The sequence below is a fragment of the Bos indicus x Bos taurus genome, chromosome 1 (assembly GCF_003369695.1).
Source record: "Bos indicus x Bos taurus breed Angus x Brahman F1 hybrid chromosome 1, Bos_hybrid_MaternalHap_v2.0, whole genome shotgun sequence".
Taxonomy (NCBI): Eukaryota; Metazoa; Chordata; class Mammalia; order Artiodactyla; family Bovidae; genus Bos; species Bos indicus x Bos taurus.
In genome coordinates this window covers 91,606,799-91,633,500 of record NC_040076.1, presented here as the reverse complement: position 1 = coordinate 91,633,500, position 26,702 = coordinate 91,606,799, and the positions used below count along the sequence as shown (strand labels likewise).

At 35.7% G+C, this 26,702-nt stretch overlaps 1 protein-coding gene across 3 annotated transcripts in view; it reads left to right on the top strand.

Moving 5' to 3' along the window:
- NAALADL2 (N-acetylated alpha-linked acidic dipeptidase like 2) overlaps window positions 1-26,702 on the top strand; it is a 1,546,902-nt gene that overhangs the window by 828,019 nt on the left and 692,181 nt on the right. For all 3 annotated transcript variants that reach the window (XM_027540660.1, XM_027540668.1, XM_027540650.1), the window contains one exon: window positions 23,821-24,094. In XM_027540660.1, the coding sequence (XP_027396461.1) occupies window positions 23,821-24,094 (274 nt within the window). The remainder of the gene's footprint in view (window positions 1-23,820; window positions 24,095-26,702) is intronic.

Below are 26,702 nucleotides of genomic sequence, written 5' to 3'. Positions count from 1 at the left end.
ATTTGGTAAATATCTGTAAATAGTACAAGGTCCTCATAAATAATGGTAATGAATATTTGTGCCATAAAACCCAAGCAAATTTTTTCACTTTTAATTAGATCTTGAGTACTTGTATATACCATTCACACAGACAGCTTTCTTGCTGTTCAAATTTATTTACTCACTTGTTTTTCTAGATCTGTAACAGATGCTGGGATTATAGAAAATAAATCATTTCCACTGTTCTGCAATCTTAGTATGTACCTGATAGAAATTTAGGAAAACTTGTGCAATACCATATAAAGAATATGATCATGGAGTCATAGCCTATATGCTGCAGTAGAGAGATTTTTGCACACATGTTGATCTGGGACAATTTCACTTGTGCACCTGTTGACCTATCATCTTGACAGATTTAACACTTAACCTGAATTGTTCTTTCTTACTCTCTGACTTCTTTCTTTCCTTCATCTCTTCCTTTAGCAAAATATTATGTTACATTAAAATAAGTCATAATTGGTTATATTAATATGAAGTGGCTACCAAAATTATATCTCTTTTTCTCCACCTCATTTATACACAAGGTAACATGGAGAGTATCACAAGAAGAAAAAATGGATCTTTTTGATTCTCAGTGGTAGTGGGATAAAGATAAAAAGATTTTTAGAAAGATTAAAAATTTTAGAACAAAGTTTAGCAGTTTTCATTTTAATATAGCATGAAGAGAAAGAATCTTAACCTATGAGGAAAATCAAGAAACTGGAAAATAAGTACATTAAAATTGTTGTAACAATTTTAAAGTTCTTTCTCTTCATGCTATATTAAAATGAAAATTACTAGATTTTGTTCTAAAATTTTTCTAAATCTGTCTTTAAAAAATTGCAATATTAGTGACAAAATAGGGTAGATATCTATAATGGACAAAGAGTCATTTCAAATTTGTCAGAAAAAAAACTAAACAAACTGAAAAGAAAAATTAGTCAAACACTGAATAGGGTGTTTGTGTTGTGCTTAGTCGCTCAGTCATGTACAACTCTTCGTGACCCCATGGACTGTAGCCTGCCAGGCTCCTCTGACCATGGGGATTCTCCAGGCAAGAATACTGGAGTGGGTTGCCATGACCTCCTCCAGAATATCTTTCCAACCCAGGGATTGAACCCTGAGCCTGTTCAGGATTGAACCCTGAACCCTGATTACTGTCTGAGCCACCAGGGAAGCCCATGAATATTTGAGTGGGTAGCCTTTCCCTTCTACAGGGGATCTTCTGACCTGGAAATTGAACTAGGGTCTCCTGCATTCCAGGTGGATTTTTTACCAGCTGAGCTATCAAGGAAGCCCGGATACGGTGTTTATATAAGAGTGAATCTTTGTCATATAAAATGTGAAAAGTTACTTCTCAAATTCTGTAGTTGTCAAGGATTTAGTAGTCATGCTTCTGATAATATAGTGTGTTTAAAAAGAGTAAATAAAAACACCTGTATAAGAATATTAATTTCATATTCTTAAAAAATCCTAAAATTTAAATTAATGGATATCAATAGAAGAATGATTGAATATCCATGGCTTACCATAAAAATATAAAATATTAATTTTGCAATCAGTAGAAAATGACAATGATAATTAAAAACATTCTAGATGACTTAGGAGGATTTCCAAGAGTTAAAATTGAGTTTGATAAGCAACATAGAAAAATGTGTATATTTGATCTTTATCATTTTTATAGTAAAACAGTTTATACATATATTTCTACATATATATTTGCATGTGTATTATGTGTGTATTTATGTTTTAGGAAAAAATATTGGTGAATACACAACATGTATTACATAATTATATATTCATAGTATGTATGAAGAGAACAGAAGCTGTTAATATGGAGTATAGAATAGAGTGATGTGAGTGGACAGGAGGAAGGCAGAAAAAAACAAACAAAAAAAAAAGGACAAAACAAGAAAAGGAAAATTTTAAAATGTTATGTAGAAACTAATTACATGATTCAGATCAGATCAGATCAGTTGCTCAGTTGTGTCCGACGCTTTGCGACCCCATGAATCGCAGCACGCCAGGCCTCCCTGTCCATCACCAACTCCCGGAGTTCATTCAGACTCACGTCCACTGAGTCAGTGATGCCATCCAGCCATCTCATCCTCTGTCGTCCCCTCCTTCTCCTCCTGCCCCCAATCCCTCCCAGCATCAGAGTCTTTTCCAATGAGTCAACTCTTCGCATGAGGTGGCCAAAGTACTGGAGTTTCAGCTTTAGCATCATTCCTTCCAAAGAAATCCCAGGGCTGATCTCCTTCAGAATGGACTGGTTATATCTCCTTGCAGTCCAAGGGACTCTCAAGAGTCTTCTCCAACACCACAGTTCAAAAGTATCAATTATTCGGCCCTCAGCCTTCTTCACAGTCCAACTCTCACATCCATACATGACCACAGGAAAAACCATAGCTTTGACTAGATGAAACTTTGTTGGCAAAGTAATGTCTCTGCTTTTGAATATGCTATCTAGGTTGGTCATAACTTTCCTTCCAAGGAGTAAGCATCTTTTAATTTCAAGGCTGCAGTCACCATCTGCAGTGATTTTGGAGCCCAGAAAAATAAAGTCTGACACTGTTTCCCCATCTATTTCCCATGATTATGTATGTATATAAAGTTAAATAATAATGATTTAAAAAGAAAATATTAATGTTTAGGCTCATGGTTCCTAATCCAGTGTTCTATTATTCTATACTACTCATAGACATTTTTTAAAAATCTTGTTTCCAGATGTGGAAATATTGGAATATTTGTGACTTATCTACCTTTAATATTACACTAATTATATAGAAATGGGATTTTTTTTTTTACTTATTGGCATTTTTCATGATTACTACAGTTGACTAGTGTTTCAATAACAAGGCCTACTGTTTTCCGTGTTGTAAAATTTTATTCACAGGAAATTAAGTTTAACAGTTTAAATAGAAAGGCCCATTACTTCTGAGAATCCTTTATATTCTAACCAGGATAGAAATCCCTTAATTAGGCCAAAGGATTAAAATTGTAAAAGAGAACAATTTATTTCAGTAAAGCTGAGGGGTGGAAGAGAGTGCTTCAATTTAAAGTGATACACATTTTAATTTAATCTATTGAAACCACCTAGGAAAAACAACAAATAATCAAGGATACTCCAGAGTCTTTATTACATTTTATGCAAGAGTTCAAAAATGCTCTTGGGGAAGAGCCACTTCAATAATAGTCAGAATTTGAATAGTGCAAGTTTGGAGGAGAAGCGGTCCAGATGGACATAAGTAATAAAAGAGATCCAAGGGGAAGTAGCTTAGTGATTACCTTTGATCTAAGGCCAAAGTTGCCTGTTGAATCTAGTATACTCCATACAGAGATGTTCTATTTGCCTTGGTTTTAGAAACACGCCTCTGTTTTATGCCAAAGTAATCCGGCACTTAAAATATTGACAGGTTGCGTTTATTACAAAATAATAGGTGGGCCAGTACTTACCTTTTGTGATGCCAGACATACAATTCAATCACTCACCAAAGTGTTCTGCTTAAAGACATTGAAGTAGCCATATGTTGGCTATTATTTTACCAGGATATTTGATATTATTCAGACATATCCGTGGGATAACTATTTCAATTTTTTTTTTTTAAAGAGTAACTGAAAGGACATTTTCTTACTCTCCCTGAAAAATAGTAGTGGTTGAAGTAGAATAGATAAAAACACATAAATCTAGAATATTATCTGCAGTAGTCCAATTTCTACATAGTATCTATGCCCATTAAAGAAAGCAAACACTAGTCTGTTTAAAATATATTATGTATCTACACACTAGGGAACTACCAACTGACAGTCACATTGCTCTACAAGAGATAATTAACCAAGCCATTGTAAGATTAAGAAATGAGTTACATTTGATTAATTTGTTTAAAAGAAAACAAAGCTAAAAGGGTCCATTTGGTTTAAATTGTGATACAGCTTGATTCTACGGTAAAAGCAAATCTGAAAACATACATTTCTTCTTTTGGAGGAATCATGGGGGGAAAATATATATTTCCAGGTATAAATAGTGACATACCTCAGGAATTTGGAAACCCCATACATTGTTGATAATTTCTTCTTCCCTTTTATCCCTTCTTTTTCCCCACTCTTTCTTCTTTCCTCCCTATGTCCCTTCTTTATTATCTCCCTAAATCAACATTGTTTTACTGATCACTATAGGGATGTTTTAAGTCAGCTTTCCAAGAAATGAGCTGCTGTTTAAGAAATTTAAAAGACTACTTATTTCTACACTTATAAAAATAACAAAAGAACTTCTGATTTTAGAAATTCAGGTGAAATATTTGAGCAATGACAGAAGACTGTGTGATAATTGACAACCCAATGCCAAGTGTTTGGAGGACAGGTTAGTGAGAGTTGGCTGGTCTGTACGGAAATGTCTTCTTCTTGCAGGTGAGGGAAGTAGGTGGGGATGGTAGCAGTGAAGCATGGCAGTGATGGGCAGGGCTGGCAAGAAGAAAGTGCAAGCTTAAGGTAGAACATACTCTTGAGTGCTTGTGGTATACCTGTGCTAAGCAGTTTATAAGCAGCAGTTTTTATTTTTACCATCTCAGTGAAGTATGAATGGTTTTGAGGCATCTGAGTTAAAACTTGTCCGAGGTCTTGTATCTGGACAGTAGAGAACAGATGTCAGGCTGGGTCCCAATTCCTCAGTAGTGTGGGGCGATGCCTCTGAAATCATCCAACAGAATGAAAATATTCTAGTAGGTCAGATTAGAAATGGAAGTGGAGACAAGTCTGTTCCTAAACCTCAGTGCTGAAAAGTAGTTTTGGCACTTTACCTTAGAGACAATAAGGGAGACTGGAGGTAGCTGTAGGGAAGTTACATCATCAAAACACAGTTTCTACTTCCCGTGTCTGTAATACAGTAGTGGAGCTCACAGGAGAGCTAATGCTGTCTGCTAGTCAACAATTAGAAACTAGTTATCTGATGCCTCATAATCAAGTGAATATCCATAGCTATTGAAGGACTGAGACCTCTGCATGATACATAACTACTCATGACCTGAGCAGGAACAATCTAGATAGGTACTCTGCATTTATATAGTGTATGTAGTACATACAGAAGACAGTGTGATGGATTAAGCAGTGGATGGGAACTGAGTAGTCAGTAGGATAAATAATAAACATTTTATAGGGATTATCATCTTTAATCATAGCAGCCTAAAAATGTATGTGCTATTATTACTTCCTTTTTCCAGTGAAGCAACTGAAGTTTAAAGAGCTTTAATAATCTGTCCAAGGTTGTTCAGTAAGTGACAGAATAGAGATTCGAATGCATTTTTCTCTCCAGAATCACAATTTTATTTCCCATTGGTGCATTCCCACTTCTCATAAGAAGTGGAATATCCCATTTACTTAACAACTCTATATTTATACACTATAAGAGGGAATTCTTGAGATAAAATCAAAATGCAGTTTTCCATAATGATTCTATAAAAATACTAAGAAAAAAGACTCAGTGAAGATTTGAAAGTAGAATCCAGTTATCATTTTATAAGAGATATATACATAATAAAGCTAACATGCTTATTTTGAATAAATAAAAAATTATTTTTTAAACCAAATGTCAAGACATTTTGAGAAAAAAAAACATTACCTTTATATATAGAAGTTATGTTTATTATTGTCATCTGACAGTATTTCTGCCTAATAAATTAATGTGTTGAATTCATAATTTAAATAAAATATCACAGAAAATTTTAACACACTCTTTGGAAACCAGTCATTGCCATTATGTTTGCTTTCACAGTGGAGCTGGAATTGGTTGTGTGCCTTTCAGATGAAATATCTTTTATTAAAGGATGACTTCCTGACAGTTATTTATCTTGAGAGGCTATAAACCTTTGGATTAATTGCATGTTTTGTACAAATGTCAGTTACTGATTTTGTTTTGATGGATCTATTCATGTCCTCTTGGAGCTTTAGGTGAGTTAAGGTATTGCTTACCATCAGTCTTCTTTGTCTGACCCCTGAAAAGTAAAAAATCAGTTGTCAGGAGAAAACCATTTTTTCTTATAGAGTCTTGAAGAGACAACAAACATATTCTTGGGCTGTTTGATAGAACTACAGGAGTACAGATAATGAGAATGAAACTGAAACGAGTTTTGCTCATTCTTACTGAACTGGGAACTTTCTGTAGATACCTAAATGAAATTTAATTAATAAGGATATGATTACATTTGCATACACTCCTTGTTAATTTAAGTCCTAACCATTAGAATTTAAAAAAAACAGTATAGAACTTCTTGTGTGTTACTTTGGATCCATATACATAAATGTTGGTTTTGTTGTAGTGTTTACTCCACAATGCACAAGGTGTGTAATGCATTTCTGTCAAGTGAAGAGGAACTAAAAAACCTCTTGATCAAAGTGAAAGAGAAGAGTGAAAAAGTTGGCTTAAAGCTCAACATTCAGAAAACGAAGATCATGGCATCTGGTCCCATCACTTCACGGGAAATAGATGGGGAAACAGTGGCAACAGTGTCAGACTTTATTTTTCTGGGCTCCAAAATCACTGCAGATGGTGACTGCAGCCTTGAAATTAAAAGATGCTTACTCCTTGGAAGGAAAGTTATGACCAACCTAGACAGCATATTCAAAAGCAGAGACATTACTTTGCCAACAAAGGTGCGTCTAGTCAAGGCTATGGTTTTTCCTGTGGTCATGTATGGATGTGAGAGTTGGACTGTGAAGAAGGCTGAGCACCGAAGAATTGATGCATTTGAACTGTGGTGTTGGAGAAGACTCTTGAGAGTTCCTTGGACTGCAAGGAGATCCAACCAGTCCATTCTGAAGGAGATCAGCCCTGGGATTTCTTTGGAAGAAATGACGCTAAAGCTGAAACTCCAGTACTTTGGCCACCTCATGCGAAGGGTTGACTCATTGGAAAAGACTCTGATGCTGGGAGGGATTGGGGGCAGGAGGAGAAGGAGGGGACAACAGAGGATGAGATGGCTGGATGGAATCACTGACTTGATGGACATGAGTTTGAGTGAACTCCGAGAGTTGGTGATGAACAGGGAGGCCTGGAGTGCTTCAATTCATAGGGTCACAAAGAGTTGGACACGACTGAGCGACTGAACTGAACTGAACTGAACTAATTCTCTACATGTTGCATGCAACTTTAGATAATACTTTAGATAATGTTTTCTTATAATTAAGCTCATTAAGTGGTACCCAGTGACTATGACTCTCTTCTTCCCAAGTTGAAGTTACTTGACATCTGTATGTTGCTGTGCTTAGTCACTCAGTAATGTATGACTCTTTGAGACCCCATGAACTGTAGCCCACCAGGCTCCTCTGTCCATGGGGATGCTCCAGGCAAGAATACTGTAGAGTGTTGCCATGCTCTCCTCCAGGGGATTTTCCCAACCCAGGGATCGAACCCAGGTTTCCCACATTGAAGGCAGATTCTTTACTATCTGAGCCACCAGGGAAGCCCAAGAATACTGGAGTGGGTAACTTATCCCTTCTCTAGGGGATCTTCCAGAATCAGGAATTGAACCAGGGTCTTTTGATTATGGGCAGATTATTTACCATCAGTCAAATCACCATCATAGTCTCTGAGGTTAATCACTATTTAGGGGAGATGAAGTATTTTTGTTTTGAAGCATAGATTATTTATAATGTGTTAATTTCAAGTGTATGGCGAATTGATTGAGTTATCTATATACATATAGATACATACATATATTATTTTTCAGATTATTTTCCTTATAGATTACTAAAAGATATTGAGTATAGTTCGCTGTGCTATAGAGTAAGTCCGTGTTGTTTACCTATTTTACGTAGAGTAGTGTGTCTGCCTTAGGGCTTCCCTAGTGGCAAAGAGGTAAAGAATCTGCAGGTAATACAGAAGATGCAGGAAACCTGAGATTCATCCCTGGGTCAGGGAGATCCCCTGGAGGAGGGCATGGCAACCCACTCCAGTATTCTTGCCTAGATAGTCCCTTGGACAGAGAAGCCTTTAAAGCTATAGTCCATAGGGTCACAAAGAGTCACACAAGACTGAAGTGACTGTTTTTGCTGCTCAGTTTCTCATTTGTGTCCCACTCTTTGTGATCGCACAGACTGGAGCATGCCAGCCTTCCTTGACCTTCATCATCTTCTGGAGCTTTCTCAAACTCATGTCCTATAAGTTGGTGATGCCATCCAAGCATCTTGTCCTCTGTCATCCCCTTATCCTTCAACCTTCAGTCTTTCCCAGCATCAGAGTCTTTCTAATGAGTCAACTCTTCACATCAGATGGCCTAACTATTGGAGCTTCAGCATCAGGCCTTCTAATGAATATTCAAGATTGATTTCCTTTAGGATTGACTAGTTTGATCTCCTTGCAGTCCAAGGGACTCTCAAGAGTCTTCTCCAACACACAGTTTAAAAACATCAATTCTTCAACACTCAGCCTTGTTTATGGTCCAACTCTCACATTCATACATGACTACACATTCATACATGAATACATAGCTTTGACTGTACAGACCTTTGTCAGCCAAGTAATGTCTCTGCTTTTTAATATGCTACTGGGTTTGTCATAGCCTTTCTTCCAAGGAGTAGGTATCTTTTAATTTCATGACTGCAGTCACCATCTGTAGTGATTTTGGAGCCCAATAAAATAAAGTCTCTTTCCATTGTTTCCCCATCTATTTGCCATGAAGTGACAGTACTGTATGCAGTGATCTTAGTTTTTTGAATGTTGAGTTTCAAGCCAGCTTTTTCACTCTCCTCTTTTACCCTTCATCAAGAGGCTCTTTAGTCCTCTTCACTTTCTGCCATAAGGATGGTATCATCCACATATCTGAGGTTATTGGCATTTCTCCTGGCAATTTTGATTCCAGCTTGTGCTTCATCTAGCCCAGCATTTTGCATGATGTATTCAGAGGATGAGATGGTTGGATGGCATCCCTAACTCAATGGACATGAGTTTGAGTAAACTCCAGGAGTTGGTGATTGACAGGGAGGCCTGGCATATTGCAGTCCCTGAGGTCACAAAGAATCGGTCACAACTGAGAGACTGAACTAAACTGAATTCTGAATATAGGGCTTCCCTGATGGCTCAGCTGGTAAAGAATCTGCTTGCAATGTTGGAGACCTGGCTTTGATCCCTGGGTTGGGAAGATCACCTGGAGAAGGGAATGGCTACCCACTCCAATATTCTGGCCTGGAGAATTCAATGGATTGTATAGTCCATGGGGTTGTAAAGAGGTGGATAACTGGGTGACTTTCACCTCACTTCTCTCTGTATAGAAGTTAAATGAGCTAGGTTACAATATACAGCCTTGACATACTCCTTTCCCAATTTTGAACCAGTCTGTTGCTCCATGTCCAGGTCTAGCTGTTGTGGCTTGACTTACCACAGCAGTACTGTGGCCACTGCTGCATTTTCCAAATTTGATGGCATTTTGAGTGCAGCACATTAGCAACATGCATGTCACTGACCACATGCATGTGTGTGTGTCTATGTTAATCCATAACTCCTAATTTATCCCCCTACAAGCCCTCTATCTTCTTGATAGTCATGTTTATTTCTATGTTTATGAGTCTGTTTATGTTTTGTAAATAGGTTCTTTGTGTCATTTTTTAGATTCCACCTATAAGTGATATCATATGATATTTGTCTTTGACTTACTTCACTTAATATGATGAACTTTAGGTCCATCAGTGTGGCTGTATATAATATTATTTCCTTCATTATGGCTGAGTAATATTGTATTATTTGTGTATGTGTGTGTGTGTATGTATATATGGGTGTGTATATGTATATATACACACTACATATTCTTTACCATCCATCTGTCTGTGGATATTTAGCTTGCTTTCATTTCTTGTCTATTGTAAATAATGCTGCGGTGAGCTTTGGGGTGCTTGTACCTTTTTGAATTAGCTTTCTAACAATCTTTCTGAATCTCAGTTTCTTCATTTCTGTTTCAGTACACTTTGCACTGTTGAAATACATATCAATAAATTATCATTATTACTTGTGTTAGTCCATCAATAATCAGAGAAGTATCATCAATATGTTTGCATTTCTCCCAAGTTAATATTATGTCTATTTCTTCTAATAAAACTCCAGTCTTGATGCATCACTTAGTCTGTGCTCTCATGGCATTTTTGTCTTGTATTTCTTAATCTTCTCTACTTTGAGACTGAAGAATGCTCCAGATTTACAAACTCATGCAGGAGTCTTGCTACCTGGAATCTCATTATCAGACGATTGACTGCTTACCTGGGTTTTTGCACATTGTCCAATATTATGTTTCTTATCACCAGGCTGTGGCCACCTCTCAGGCTGCCATAAAGATGCTTAGAGAGTTCTGGCCTCAGGTATTCTTCAAGTAATGCTCTCTAACTACTGGGTCAAAAGTCATTTTAGTTGATGACCTCTCTCATTCTTAGAAGTAATATGGTTGTCTGCATACCTCTGATTCAATTCAGCTCTTGATTTTTTGCATACAGGCCATTCCACTCTTGTCCCATTGAAAACATTTCAAATAATCTATCAATCTGGTCCTGATTGTTTTTTATAATTAAAATAAATTTTTTGGATAGGCTAGGTAGTAAGACTATGAGGACTGGTTTAGTCAGACAGGCTAGTTGGTAATAAACATATTCCTGGAGAGAAGTGGAATTATCTCTAAATAGAATGATTTCTTTTCTATTAATTTCTATGACATGATAACATGTCAGTTGATTCTTAATGGATGAATAATTTTAGTGCCAATTTGTAATCATCTTTCCCAAAGATAACTTAAATGCATTTTCCAGCCTGCCAATAATCTGTCACAAGGGTACTGCATGACTTCTTATCTGATTTTTAAAATTCTTTATTGGTTTTTAGTTTGACAAGAAATAGTATAAGTGTAGTCATATGAAAAAGATGACCACTTATGAATATTACATGTCCTGATTGCCATTCCCTCATCTTTTCATGTATACCAATGGCATTAATATTAAAACAAAATTAGATTCTGCTGTGGCCATTTTCTTTAGCATACTTGTCAGTGCCATTAGTTTACAGGAAATAAAATGAATTGCCTCAGACTTAATGAGGCCTTAAGAGAGTATATATATATATATATAAACACTTTATTTAAAGGTAAATGCAAATAGTTTCAAAGAGTTCATGGAAAGGTAGATAAATTATTTACAGTTGCTTCCTTTCTAGAGTATATATTTTAGGAAGAGAGGTCAAAAAACTAAAAACCCTAATTGGGCCAACTAGGTAACAAAACATAAAATGCTAGAGTCCTAGGGACTGAGGTACATAGTGAACTGAAGGGCTCGTGCTTTGTCTAAAATAGCCAGGCATCCTCCATCCTCCATCCTCCTTCAGAAGCGGAAATTCCGGACCAGTGATATTAGATCTTTAAATTAAAAGATGTGACCAGAAGCAAAAGGAGAAAAAAGAAGAATCAGAAATTCTGGATTTTTTAAAACTTCTGATTCTGAATGTTAATAAAATACAAGATATAGGAACACCAAATGTTGATTCATACATACTTTAGGTATTTTATATATTGTTAGTTTGTATTGTCTACAATATAATTGAATTCAGAAAAAAATCAGAACAATTTTGTTCCTTTCATATCTCTCTGTTTATACATGTATTGAATACAGCCCAACATGGTACATATAGCCTAAACCTACAGAGAGAGGTCTAGAACAATATAGATATAAGGGCATTTCAGTTCTTTGAGAGAGATATTGAGGAAAATCTGCCCAGCAACAGCATATGCACATTTCCAATTTGCTGTCCTCATATAAGCTTTGTTTTTCTAAAAATAACAAGCAAAAGAAGCAATTCTGCTTTGCATGACTTTCTTGCTTAGGACTCAAATTAAATGTTTTTGTTCTGTTAGTTTCATATGGGCAGAAAATTAGTTCAAGTGTGTATATTTTTAAAGACTCTAAAAATGGTCTCCTGGTCAGTCAGGAAAAGTAATGCTAAAGGTGGAAATTAACAGAAGTTGCTTAGTTAGTACTTATTTCTCACAGTTAGCTTAACAGAGTTCACTATAATTATGTAACATGATTATGGCTATGAAAAGAGCAGTTGGGTGACTATAAGAAAAATCAGAGCTCTGGTTTTAACGATATACCAATTTAAACATTATGTGGCCAAAGGCAACCATGAACCTATGTGAAAATAGGTGTGTGCCCATATTTCAAGAATTAAAACAAGGATTTGGAGTAGTGGGCACTAAAGAATTATGTGTTTTCTTCTATTATGTTTGTGTCTTTGTCTTCATTAGAGTTCGTTAGGAAATCCCAAACCCACTGGCTAATAAGAGAAACTGAATCACAATTTGTGTATATAGAATGCATAAAAATGATGAAGACTAAGGAAAGGGCAGGGGGATATTTGTGTTAAGTATGTTTAATGAGTAGCCTGACCAAGTTTCTGAAAACTATTATGTATATTTCACTTCTTTGCTGGCTAAATTTTTAGGATAAAATGAAGCATACTTTATAGTTGTTTCATGTATTATGTACTTCATACATTATGTAAATGGTTACAAATATTAAATAATGTTCATGTGATATGTAAATATTCCATAGTAGGTAATTAAAAGTATATTCATTAAAAGAATGTCTATTAAAAACTCATGTGATATAGTAAAAAATAGCCAAAATGCTTAGCAGAGGGTTCATGGGATGTTTTCTCCAATACATTTTTTTTTCAATCATTTTGTTCTTCTTCTTTTTTTTTTTTTTAATTTTATTAATTTAAAACATGTGTTCCCCATCCTGAACCCTCCTCCCTCCTCCCTCCCTACCATCCCTCTGGGTCGTCCCAGTGCACCAGCCCCAAGCATCCAGCATCGTGCATTGAACCTGGACTGGCATCTCGTTTCATACATGACATTTCACATGTTTCAATGCCATTCTCCCAAATCTTCCTACCCTCTCCCTCTCCCACAGAGTCCATAAGCCTGTTCTATACATCAGTGTCTCTTTTGCTGTCTCGTGTACAGGGTTATTGTTACCATCTTTCTAAATTCCATATATATGCGTTAGTATACTGTATTGGTGTTTTTCCTTCTGGCTTACTTCACTCTGTATAATAGGCTCCAGTTTCATCCACCTCATTAGAATTGATTCAAATGTATTCTTTTTAATGGCTGAGTAATACTCCATTGTGTATATGTACCACAGCTTTCTTATCCATTCATCTGCTGATGGACATCTAGGTTGCTTCCATGTCCTGGCTATTATAAACAGTGCTGCGATGAACATTGGGGTACATGTGTCTCTTTCCCTTCTGGTTTCCTCAGTGTGTATGCCCAGCAGTGGGATTGCTGGATCATAAGGCAGTTCTATTTCCAGTTTTTTAAGGAATCTCCACTCTACCTCCACTCCATTTTGTTCTTATTTTTATTATTTCCTTCTTTTAAATTTCATTTGAGTTTATTTTGCTGTATTTTTCTAAAGTTTTGAAATTGAAGTTAAATCATTAACTTTTTTTTCTTACATACTTGTTTAAGGCAATATGTTTTTCTCTAAGCACTGCTTTGCTGCTAAGTCACTTCAGTCGTGTCCGACTCCGTGCAACCCCATAGACGGCAGCCCACCAGGCTCCCCCGTCCCTGGGATTCTCCAGGCAAGATCACTGGAGTGGGTTGCCATGTCCTTCTCCAATGCATGAAAGTGAAAATTGAAAGTGAAGTCGCTCAGTCGTGTCTGACCCTCAGCGACCCCATGGACTGCAGCCTTCCAGGGTCCTCCATCCATGGGATTTTCCAGGCAAAAGTACTGGAGTGGGGTGCCATTGCCTTCTCTGAAGCACTGCTTTACTGCTTCCCAAAAATATTGCTATGCCAGGTTTTCTTTATCATTCATTTAAACATATTCCCAATTTTAATTTTCTCTTTAATATATTGATTACTTAGAATTATATAATTTCCAAGAAACTGGAATTTCTACTTACATTTTTATTATTGAATTCTAGCCTAACTCCACTGTGTTCAGAACAAAGAGTCTGCATGATTTTAGTGTTTTGAAGTTTGTTAAGACTCACTTTTTATGGTCTACCATATGGGGATCTCATAAATGTTCCATGTGTACTTAGAAAGTTATTGGGTATGGTTTTCTGTGTATGTTATATTGGTCAATTTTTAAAATTATTTTGGTCATCTATTCCATAATTTTTCTTTTTCTGCTTATTCTATCAATTACTGAGAGAAATTTGTTAAAATTTCCAATTCTGTGAATTTGAATATTTTATTTGTACTTTCAAATTTTGTTTTGTGAGTTTTAAAGCCTACTTCACTTAACTAGAGATCAGAGAGTTTTGTCTCTTTGGTTTAACTACTTACTTGCAGCACATACAAAGCTGCCCTACAGTAGACACTCACTGGTTATTTGAGTAGGGGGTGAATGAATGTGAGAATAAAAATAGGTTTCTAGTGACAAATTCCAAAAAAATATGCATGGGATAGTACAGAGTGACATTTGACCAACTGCCAAAGATGTTAAGATATTTTGGCCAGATTTTGACAGATGGAAGCTTTTAAATTTCTTTGTGCATAGTAGATATTCAGTGATGAGAGTACTATTCTTTGTATTTTACTTTATCTGAGAGCATATTAATGAAAGTATTAGTTGCTCAGTCATGTCCAACTCTTTGAGACTCCATGGACTGTAGCCTGCCAGGCCCCTCTGTCCATGGGATTTCCCAGGCAAGAATACTGGAGTGGGTTGCCATTTCCTTCTCCAGGGTATTTTCCTGACCCAGGGATCAAACCCGAGTCCCCCACTTTGCAGGCAGACTCTACTGTCTGAGCCACCAGGGAAGCCCTGGGAGCGTATTAGCCTTCTTCAGTTGTATTAGCATCATCAGTATTCATTCAGTGGTATCAACCTACACACATCTTTAACCAAGAAATGTTCACCATTTCTGTTCTTACTAGAAAGAGTACAATTCTCTGAAAATTTGCTTACTTCTCTGTCTTCCAGACTTGATGTTGTCAGCTTGCTCTACCAACGTTCATTAACTGTCATCTCTATATTCAACTATTTGGCTTATGTAAAGGCAGAGAGACAAATTTCTAGATATTCTGTCTTGAAACTTGGTAATTATTCTATTTCTTTTCTAGGCCCATTTTAATTTAATTTTAAATTACATGTATAAATAGTATGTGGATATAAACCACTTAAAACAATGACTGGCACTAAGCACTCAGAAAATGTTGGTAGTGGTAACAGCATAAGTTCTGTGACTATTATGCATATTTGTATTAAAAAGTAGTTGAATTGTGAACTCAATATTACCAAGGTAATACCATGCTTTATTACCAGGAGAGCATTTTCCTATTATTAATTTTTTTATATTTTCCTATTATTATATTATTATATATTATTTTCTTGCATTCTTTTGTTAAATTTTGCTTGCCTATGTTTTCTCCAGTAAATATACATTAATTGCATAATAAAAAATAAAAACTTTGAAAGAGAGATGATTTTAATTTTTCTTTGAAGAATAGGTAACCAATAATCTGAGCTCCTTCTAAACTTAGCTTTTGTTGTCTCGTATACAGGGTTATTGTTACCATCTTTCTAAATTCCATATATATGCATTAGTATACTGTATTGGTGTTTTTCTTTCTGGCTTACTTCACTCTGTATAATAGGCTCCAGTTTCACCCACCTCATTAGAACTGATTCAAATGTATTCTTTTTAATGGCTGAGTAATACTCCATTGTGTATATGTACCACAGCTTTCTTATCCATTCATCTGCTGATGGACATCTAGGTTGCTTCCATGTCCTGGCTATTATAAACAGTGCTGCGATGAACATTGGGGTACATGTGTCTCTTTCCCTTCTGGTTTCCTCAGTGTGTATGCCCAGCAGTGGGATTGCTGGATCATAAGGCAGTTCTATTTCCAGTCTTTTAAGGAATCTCCACACTGTTCTCCATAGTGGCTGTACTAGTTTGCATTCCCACCAACGGTGTAAGAGTGTTCCCTTTTCTCCACACCCTCTCCAGCATTGTTGCTTGTAGACTTTTGGATCGCAGCCATTCTGACTGGCGTGAAATGGTACCTCATAGTGGTTTTGATTTGCATTTCTCTGATAATGAGTGATGTTGAACATCTTTTCATGTGTTTGTTAGCCATCTGTATGTCTTCTTTGGAGAAATGTCTATTTAGTTCTTTGGCCCATTTTTTGATTGGGTCATTTATTTTTCCTGTATACGAGACAGCAAAAGAGACACTGATGTATAGAACAGTCTTTTAGACTCTGTGGGAGAAGGAGAGGGTGGGATGATTTGGGAGAATGGCATTGAAATATGTATAATATCATATATGAAATGAGTCGCCAGTCCAGGTTAGATGCACGATACTGGATGCTTGGGGCTGGTGCACTGGGACGACCCAGACGGATGGTATGGGGAGGGAGGAGGGTTCAGGATGGGGAACACATGTATACCTGTGGCAGATTCATTTTGATATATGGCAAAACCAATATAATATTGTAAAGTTAAATAAAATAAAATTTAAAAAAAACAAATAAACCAATAAACAACTTTTTCATTATGTTCCTTTTTTTTTTAACTGTTAATGATCTGTAGGAAAGAAAGAAAATATGAAAAATTGAATTCAGTGTCTAGAATTCAAATGTGTGTCAGTATATTTAAATACCATGAATTTACTCAGAAGAAGAGATGATAAATTGGGCTTAATAGTTTCAACTGTGAATCAAATTAAATCCAGATATGTTTTGTGAAGTAGTTCGTGTACTAAAGTAGATGTTGTTATTCTTATTTCAGTACTTGGGACAGATCATTTAGGAAAGGAAAAAGGGAAAGTAAAGTAACCTTTATTATATCCCTGGGGGTTCTAGAGTCTGTGCTAAATATGTATGTACATAAAAAATATGTACATACTTTTCATATGTATTTAATGGTCTCCAAAAAAAAAAAAAAAAAAAGTAACATCTTACTATTCAACAGATTACCATGTGGAAATTGAGGCTCAAAAGATACTCATATGTGCAGTTTCATATAGCTTATATACAAAAGCCAAAATGTAAGCCCTCTTTTACTGAATTCAGAATCCAGTATCTTTACTCTGTGTTCTCCTCCTCTCAAAGCTACTGTCTCTCCCCACCCACACCCACTACCCTCTACCAATCTTTTGTTGACAGTTGGTTGTCCAATTATGTAGATGAAGTATGTCAGAAATATCACCATCAATGCTGCTCATTTCTTCTCTAGCAATAAGCCTCTTTTCTTATTTCTTCATGTATACAACAGAGGTGAAGCTTCTAAATGACAGCTTATTCAAATATCTCAGTTTGCAATATGTTTTTCTTGTCATAACTCTAATTTTCTATTATTTTAACACTTACTTTTCATTTTTCATTTGTGTTTCCATACTATTATGACTTCCAATGACCAAATATCTCTACAGATTGATTTCAATGCATTTCATAAAGATGGGCATATTAGTAGTTGTTTTTCTCATGATTTATGTGATTTACCATGTAATGCATATCATTTAACAGAGAAGATTTCACTCTTGAGTGCTGAAATGAATATGCTCGTGAAAGGTAGTCTTGATTAACAGTGACAAATAACACAAATTCTTACTGATTCTGATTATTGTCCTCATGTAGACATTATCATTCTTTGTGCTGACAATAGCTTTAATGTATTTGTAGTGTCACAGAAAGATAGCATCTAAAAGTTATTTTTAAAATATCAGTATATTAATTCCCCTCATTATATAATGTTATCATTTGAGTCTACCTTGCTGTACTAAATATTTAATTTACTATACTGGAAAATAAATGAAAATAAGTATCAATTATATTTTCAGTGTAGTCTTAACAGTATATTAGTAAAAAAAAAAAAAAATTACCAATTATTTGCTGTGGTTTCCACTTACTAGGGCTTCCCTGATAGCTCAGTTGGTAAAGAATTCACCTGCAATGCAGGAGACCCCAGTTCAACTCCTGAGTCAGGAAGATCTGCTGGAGAAGGGATAGGCTACCCACTCAAGTATTCTAAGATTTTCCTTGTGGCTCAGCTCGTGAAGAATCCACCTGCAATGTGGGAGACCTGGATTTGATGCCTGGGTTGGGAAGATGTCCTGGAGAAGGGAAAGGCTACTCACTCCCTTATTCTGGCCTGGACAATTCCATGGACTGTATAGTCCATGGGGTCACAAAGAGTCAGACACAGCTGAGTTACTTTCACTTTCACACCACTTACTAAGCACAAGGAACTGGAGTTGGGTTTTCAAGATGCATTAAAAGGGATAAGACTCAATATTTGTCCTTAAAAGTTTATTTTTTTAGTTTAGTGAGATACATTGATAATTTTGTGTTAATGTCAAGAATAAGGAATCAAGTTGGTGTTTCAGGTACTTTAAAATATTCTCAATAAAAATGATTATTCTGAAGCATGGAGATCAGTCATTTTTATTATGATCTTCTTGAAATGGAATATGCTTCTCCCAATATTTATTCATTGAATTATACAGTTGTTGGTTTAGTTGCTAAGTCATGTCCAACTCTTGCTAATCCATGGACTGTAGCCCACAAGGCTCCTCTGCCCATGGGATTTCCCAGGCAAGAATACAGGAGTGGGTTGCCATTTCCTTCTCCAAAACCAAGAATCCATGTTAAATTTTAGTACCACCCAAGTTTATGTCATTTTCACTAGAGAACAAACAGATGATATTGAAGACTTATAATGTCCTACTAATTGGATTAACTTGTGTGAATTAACTTTTAGATTTAGTTTAGATAAATAAGGTGACTTAATTGGTAAGTGATTTTTGACAACTATTTTCCATAAAAACTAGAGAAAGAGTCTCTAAAGCCAGGTACTATTAACAGTAACATTCTTGTGTAGGGATGGTACATTTTGTAAAAGCTTATTAGCTTTCATGCCTTGCATTAGCCTTCATTTTGTTCACATTTCTTCTTTCTAAAACATATTTTTAAACGTTTCATCATGAGATAGTACAATATATAGTCCAAAATATACACAGTATTAACCAAAGATGAAATTATTTCCTATATAAATGTGTGTAAGGAATGAAAGATGAGAAGTTATACCACTGAACTCTTTCTAAATTTTTTTTTTTAATTCAGGTAGTAACAGATGTATTGGCAGTTTTATTTCTGTGTGTCCTAGGTTTTAGTCAAGCTTATTTTACTATTTGTGTCGTATCAAGTTAAATTAATGAATCGAGTATTGATTACCAGCTTTATGCTGGAGATCACCAAGCATGGTATCTTGGTGATCTTGGTGATCATCTGTGCGCCTTCCATAATTTGCAAAGCAGACCGCTATGCTCCATGTTCTCCTTGATCATGAGGAGGTATTAAGGTCTCTTTCAGTTGATATACTTCTGTGATAGCTTTTTTTTTTTTTTTTTTAAATGTGGTATATAATAAGCAGGCAGGTTTTTTTTGTTTGTTTGTTTTGTTTTTTTGCCTTCATATGGTTCTCAAACTCTGAACTTTGGGCTTCTGTATTCTAAAAATAGTTGTGATTTCCCTAAGTCTTATTTTGTCATGAACATAAAGGCCACTTTCCTCTAACTTCACACCATCCAACTTTTAATTACTTTACCCAAATATTATTCTTTATAACACTCTACATTTTCATTACTTTTGGAAAGCATCAAAGTTTAGAAGACTATCTGCTCCTTCTAAATGGCGTGGAAATCTAAAATACAGTGTAGTGGAGAAGAAATCTGACTTACCTAATCCGGGACATTATACAACTTAGTTATATTACCTGACCCTCAAATTTCTTATTTGTAAAGTGGTAACAGTAGATACGTGAGGATATTTTTGCAAGTTGATTATGCACAGTGTTTTCAGTCTCTATAGTAGACATTCAGTACATGATTTACTGTTGATTTGGCATTTTAGAAGGAAAAAAGTAGTGGGGCACATAGTCATGCTTTGTTTGGCATGATGTTAATGGCTGGCTGGTGAGGAAGGTGAGGGGATGATCCTTTACCCTCCTAACTACTTGATTTCTTGCGATTATGTGTGATATAGCTTTGCCATGCATTTCAGTCCTAATATTTCTAAAACAAAATTGAGATAAAGTCAATCTGTGCTGTAGCGTCTTGAAATTTACTGGGCATATACAGTGCATGATTCCGAGAATTTTACTACATTGAATACCAAGTCAAATAACTTTAAAGAAACTTTTGACTTATTAGTATGTCCAAAATATCAAACTGATACAAATATGAGTGTGTGTGTGTGTTATTGGATACACACCTAAGAAAATCTCAGTGAACATTAGTAAATGTGCTGTTTGTTTTCTATGTATTGTGTGTGTTTCTTTAGAGGTTTTTCTTTGACTGCTCATTACAGTAGAATCTTGGCAGTCCCCCTTATACTAGGAATACTACATGCATCGCTTCTTCCAATTCTAACACCAGTGTTGCTCTGCGGCTCATCCAGTAGCAGGTGTTGAACATTGATATAAACAGAATTTTGTCTAGCAGAGCTATAATCCTCCCATTTCCAGTCTCTACTGGCCAATGAAACACTAAAGCCAAGCTTACTTCCAAATTCAAGTCTAAGGCATCACAGTTCATTTGCTTCCTGCCAAAACTATTGGCCCATGGAAACTCTTATTTTAAAAATTAAAGCAGAATGAAAGTTTCTCTCAAATTTCATGTGATTTTAGGTGACACACTCCTAACTTTTCAGCTTTCTCTGAAATTAGTAAATTGAGATTATTTTGCAGTTAATTACTTAATAATATTTCTCTTTGAATATAGCAAACTGCCTAATTATAACAGAACTGTTCACCATGTATCTCAAAATATTTGGCGGGGGGAGTTCAGAAAACTGTAAATTCTCAAAACTTGGGCATTTTAACATTCTAAGGGGTTTGGAATGATTAGTAGATAGAATCATGAACCAACCATTTGTATCAATAAAACTAATTTATGTGAAACAATTTAGATTTAAAGGTTACATAATTTTAGAACACATTACTCATATAGCTTCCTTAAATCTTTTTTCAAGGGGAGTGGTGCAGAAGGCAAGACTCATATAAACAATTTGATAAATTTAAAACAACTTGATTAATTTTAAATTATATTTTAATTTAAAAAGAATTAAAAGTTAATATTAGGAAGATTGGCCTCGAAGAGGTATTTATTAGCTTAATTATTTGGAATGTTGGCAATGGCACCCCACTCCAGTACTTTTGCCTGGAAAATCCCAAGGATGGAGGAGCCTGCTAGGCTGCAGTCCATGGGGTCACTAGAGTCGGACACGACTGAGTGACTTCACTTTTACTTTTCACTTTCATGCATTGGAGAAGGAAATGGCAACCCACTCCAGTGTTCTTGCCTGGAGGATCCCAGGGACGAGGGAGCCTGGTGGGCTGCCAACTATGGGGTCGCACAGAGTCAGACACTACTGAAGCGACTTAGCAGCAGCAGGAAATATTTATTAGGAAATGTTTCTTCAATCATTTTCTAAGGGCTGATATTTTTATAACTATGTGTATAACAAAGCTTTGTTAACATAACATATAACATATTTGTTATATTGATATAGTGGTATTCAGAGTACTATAATACATGTTCCTTTAAATACAGCTAACCACCATAGTATGCAAGATTTTGATAAGATAATCTCTATCAGGTAGAGATAATGTATAACATGGTATATCGATAAATATTGAAGAAATATTTATAAAGTAAGTGCAGAAGAAGTAGGATTTGTGTCCTAATTCTTAACTGTTTATCCAGATTTTTTCCCTCTTATATGTTATGGGAATAGTAGTAAGTCCTTATAAAGGCTTCATATCTAATACATAGAGGTAGGTACTCAAGTTTTTGTAATTCTAATCATAAGCTTGATATGGAAATTGATACATGTATTTTAATATTAATATGGTAGAGAAAAAATAATGAAGATATTCTTAAGGAAGAACAATTAGAGGACTTGCCATTCTGAATATTGAGCCATATTTTAAGGTAATAATGATTTCAATGGAGTATTGCTATGAAGATGGATCAAAAAGAATGGAATTGACTAAGGAGACTGGTCACACCCAAAGACATGTAGAAATATATATATAAATGAAAGAATTGTTATTGCACATGAGTGAAGAATGTAGCAATGGGAACCAGGATGATTATTAATACACACAAAATAATATTGGGTAATATTACATTCATTTCTATCACACCACACATACACACACACATGCATAAATATTCCAGGTAAACACTTAAATGTGAAAAACTTAATTCTTTAAATCTTTTCTGAAAATAACTTCATTACCTCAGATTTGAGACGGATTCATAAAAATGTGCAAACCATTACATTGTATTAACAACAACAACAACAAAAAAAAAACATGCACACAAAGGCTTTCTGGAGCAAATGACACCATACTGTGGCCAGAGGATGGTACCATATGTTCTATTCAATAGAAACAAGAAACCACAAACCTCAAAAATTGCACATTAAGATTATAAAATTTTATTTCATCATAAAACAAGACATTGAATATGAAAGAGAAACCAAAAATTGGGAGAAGGTAAGTACCCTGTTGTTGTTCAGTCACTAAGTTATATCCTACTCTTTGCAGCCTCATGGACTAAAGCACACCAGGTTTCCCTATCCTTCACTATCTCCCGGAGTTTGCTCAGACTCATGAACATTGAAGTGATGATGCCAACCATATCATCCTTTGCTGCCCCCTTCTCCTCCTGCCTTCAATCTTTCCCAGAATCAGGGTCTTTTCCAATGAGTTGTCTCTTCACATCAGGTGGCCAAAGTATTGAAGCTTCAGCTTCAGCATTAGTCCTTATAATGAATATTGAGTGTTGATTTCCTTTAGGATTGACTGGTTTTGTTTGGGGGTTCTTAAATAAGTACTGAGAAAAATAATGTGATGGGCAAAAATAATAAAAAATATCCATACTATTAGGTAATAGTTTAGATAGAAATGTAATGTTTATAGAAAGATAGATACATTTTTTTTTGGCCAAAAACCAAAAAGAGCTGGTTCCTTTATATTCTAGCCCCAAACAAAGCAAAACTTTATTAAATTTTAACATTTTAATTTCCTATGTCTCATTCCTTTCCAGGCTCTATGCATATTTTTAACCACAGTTTTTCTGGTTTCTAGGATGTCATAAGCAAAAATAGTATTACTATGGACTTGGAACAGGTATAGAAATAAATTTACAGACTACACAGCAAGAATACATGAAAATTAACTTCATATTGGTTTGACAGTATGTGGTTGGCTTTAACAGGATATACTGATTTTACTGCATATCATGATTTTCATAGCATCATATAATTTGACATGTAATTTGTATCAAGATTTGCCTCTAAATCATTTTAAATAGCAATAGCTGTGTATTAATCACATGACTTTATATGTAATTATGTTAACTACAATACATAACTGTCTCAGCCAGCATGATCACTCATTTTGGAGCCCAGTTTTAAATAAGATTATGTTGATGTCAATAGAAGGATCAGAACTAATAAAATAATTATTTGGCATTGATTACTCTCCTCTCGGTAGTCCCATAGTCCTTTATTAGTTCTTAATTAAGAGTTTAATTCATTCTGCTTTGATTTGTATAATTTCTATACAAGCTCATCAGCTCTACCAAACTGAATTTCTTGTGTGGCATCCTGTCTCATTCATCTTTCATATCCCGTATCTATTGATAATATTTCATATAGTGAACAACCATAACTCAAAAGAATAAAGATTTTCCTGTTTTTTTTTAAGAGTATTTTTTTTTTTTGAATTTCTTTCAGAAACTTGGTACAGCTGTACAAAAGTGAAGATGACATGGACATTTCAAAGAAGATTAAGACTCAGTGGACTTCTTTGGGCTTAGAAGATGTACAGCTTGTAAATTACTCTGTGTTACTGAACCTGCCAGGTCTTTCTCCCAGCTCTGTGACTCTGAGCAGCAGTGGCCAGTGCTTTCATCCTAATGGCCAGCCTTGCAGTGAAGAAGCCAGAAAATGGAGCAGCCAAGACCTGCTATATTCATACGCAGCCTATTCTGCCAATGGAATTCTCGAGGTAATATGACCATTTATCTCTGTCATTTACAGTGAAATGAGATTAGAAAACAACAGCTTTCATCTAAATTGAACTAACTGGCAAGATACAGAATACCAAAGTAACCATTAAATGTTCTCAGTGTAGAGGTGCCAGGAAAGGGGAAGGAAGATTTAAATTGCCTGACCCTTGTCATATTTGGAAAGTGAAAACATGTTAGAAGAATTTAATTCAAAAGTGTTGAATGTGTGACTGAGTCATTCACATTTCGCTTAGCTCTTACAGTGCAAATTCATTTTCTTCTTTGGTTCTAAGGAGGCAAGTTTTAATAGATTGATGTGGACAGAAAGAATAGAAATGGAGGCAGTTGTGTTTTGAGATTGTGTATGCACACAAGAAATGAAGTGGAAAATGGATGTGATTATTCACACATTTAAGATTTGATATACAGTGTTTCTGCTTTATGATGGAAAATACATGAAAAAGGGACCAGGTATGAATTTTTCACTTTAGTCTTTCTAAGTTAGCTGTTTTTTGTTTGTTTGTTTTGTTCTGTTTTTTAATGTGTTTTTCCGGCATTGTGGTTAGGTGCACAGCTTCTAGAGCCACGTGGACTAGTTTCAATTCTCAAATCCCCAGTTATCACTGATAATTAAGCATCTAAGGCTGAGTTTTCTCATCTCTGTAATGGGGATAATAATGGTCCCAGCTTCACAATCTTGTTGTGACAATTGAATTAATAGATGTAAATCGTGGAGGATAGAGCTTAGCCTATTATAAGAAAAATATAGCAGTTAGACTTCAAGCATTTAAATGGTCACTAGTTTCCTTTACCTGGAAAAATCCCATGGATGGAGGAGCCTCCATGCGGTCGCTAGGAGTCGGACACGACTGAGCGACTTCACTTTCACTATTCACTTTCATGCATTGGAGAAGGAAATGGCAACCCACTCCAGTGTTCTTGCCTGGAGAATCCCAGGGACGGGGGAGCCTGGTGGGCTGTCATCTATGGAGTTGCACAGAGTCGGACACAACTGAAGCGCCTTAGCAGCAGCAGCAGCAGTTTCCTTTATGGGCAAATTTTCCATATCTATGTAAAAGTCTCATTTTAATAAACACATTTAGTTTCTTTATAAAGCTGTAAATTTTTTCTATAGATTTTGTGTGAATAAAATGATGTTTCTGCTAATTATTGACACAGCTTTTTAAGATTCTAATTTATGATTAAGTCAGAATAAGATGATTAATTTAAATCATTTAGAGTTACATTGCATAAATATAGGCTTGTTTCTAAACTTTTGTTAATTTATGGGGAGAGGCAGTTAACTGATCCTTCAGCGCTGTTTTTGTTCTGTGTTTTAACATCGTTGACATCTAGCATATCTACTACACATAACCAGCACCATCTTGCAAGTCTTTTTATTAATTAAAAGTTAATGTAATATTAAGTGTAATAATTCTAGTGTAGGACTCATGGTTTGATTTGATCACTATACCCTATTTCTGATAGGCAATAATAGAAATGTACCTGCATATTAGTAGAAATAGAAGGAGGCTGCTAGCTTTCTTTCTTTGGTTCAGAAACTTCAGTCTTAAGTTGAGATTCTAAAGTTAACGCACAGATTTTCTCTCAGACTCCCAAACCTGTGTAAGTGAAAGTCGCTCAATTGGGTCAGACTCTTTGCAACTCCATGGGCTATACAGTCCATGGAATTCTCCAGGCCAGAATACTAGAGTGGTTAACCTTTCCCTTCTCCAGGGGATCTTCCCAACCCAGGGATTGAACCCAGGTCTCCCACATTATGGGCGGATTCTTTACCACTGAGCTACAAGGAAAGCCCAAAATTCCAGGCTCCTACTTATTCCAGTTGATTTAAGTATATCAGAGTCATCTCCTTCCCTAAACAAAGCACATCCCAAACACCGAACAACAATAAAATCCCAGAAGATTGAAAAAGTCCTTGGAATCACCCCCATTTATTTTCTTTTCAATTTCCTCTGGCAAACATTCATTATTCCTTGACTGAGCTGATAGGGAAAAGTCAAGAAACTAGAACTTGTATCTCTGTTGTCTCTGTATGGACGTCTCTAATAATCCTCTGGACACACTGAATTGTTTTTTGTATTCCTATGTAATCATATCTCTGATTATTATACATTTATCTTATCGATTATGTGTTTAAATTTTCTGTTTCATATTTTAAAAAATCAAGGTGTAGTATAGAATCGTGGAGGTACTTAACTGTTTGTGATGTGACAAGTCATGGAACCCTACACTCTTGGTGGGACTGTAAATTGGTACAGCCACTATTTAAAACAGTATGTAGGTTCTTCAGGAAAACTAAAAATAGAGCTACCATGCTGCTGCTAAGTCACTTCAGTCATGTCTGACTCTGTGTGACCCCAGAGATGACAGCCCACCAGGCTCCCCCGTCTCTGGGATTCTCCAGGCAAGAACACTAGAGTGGGTTGCCATTTCCTTCTCCAATGCATGAAAGTGAAAAGTGAAAGTGAAGTCGCTCAGTCGTGTCCGACTCTTAGCGATCCCATGGACTGCAGCCTACCAGGCTCCTCCGTCCATGGGATTTTCCAGGCAAGAGTACTGGAATGGGGTGCCATTGCCTTCTCC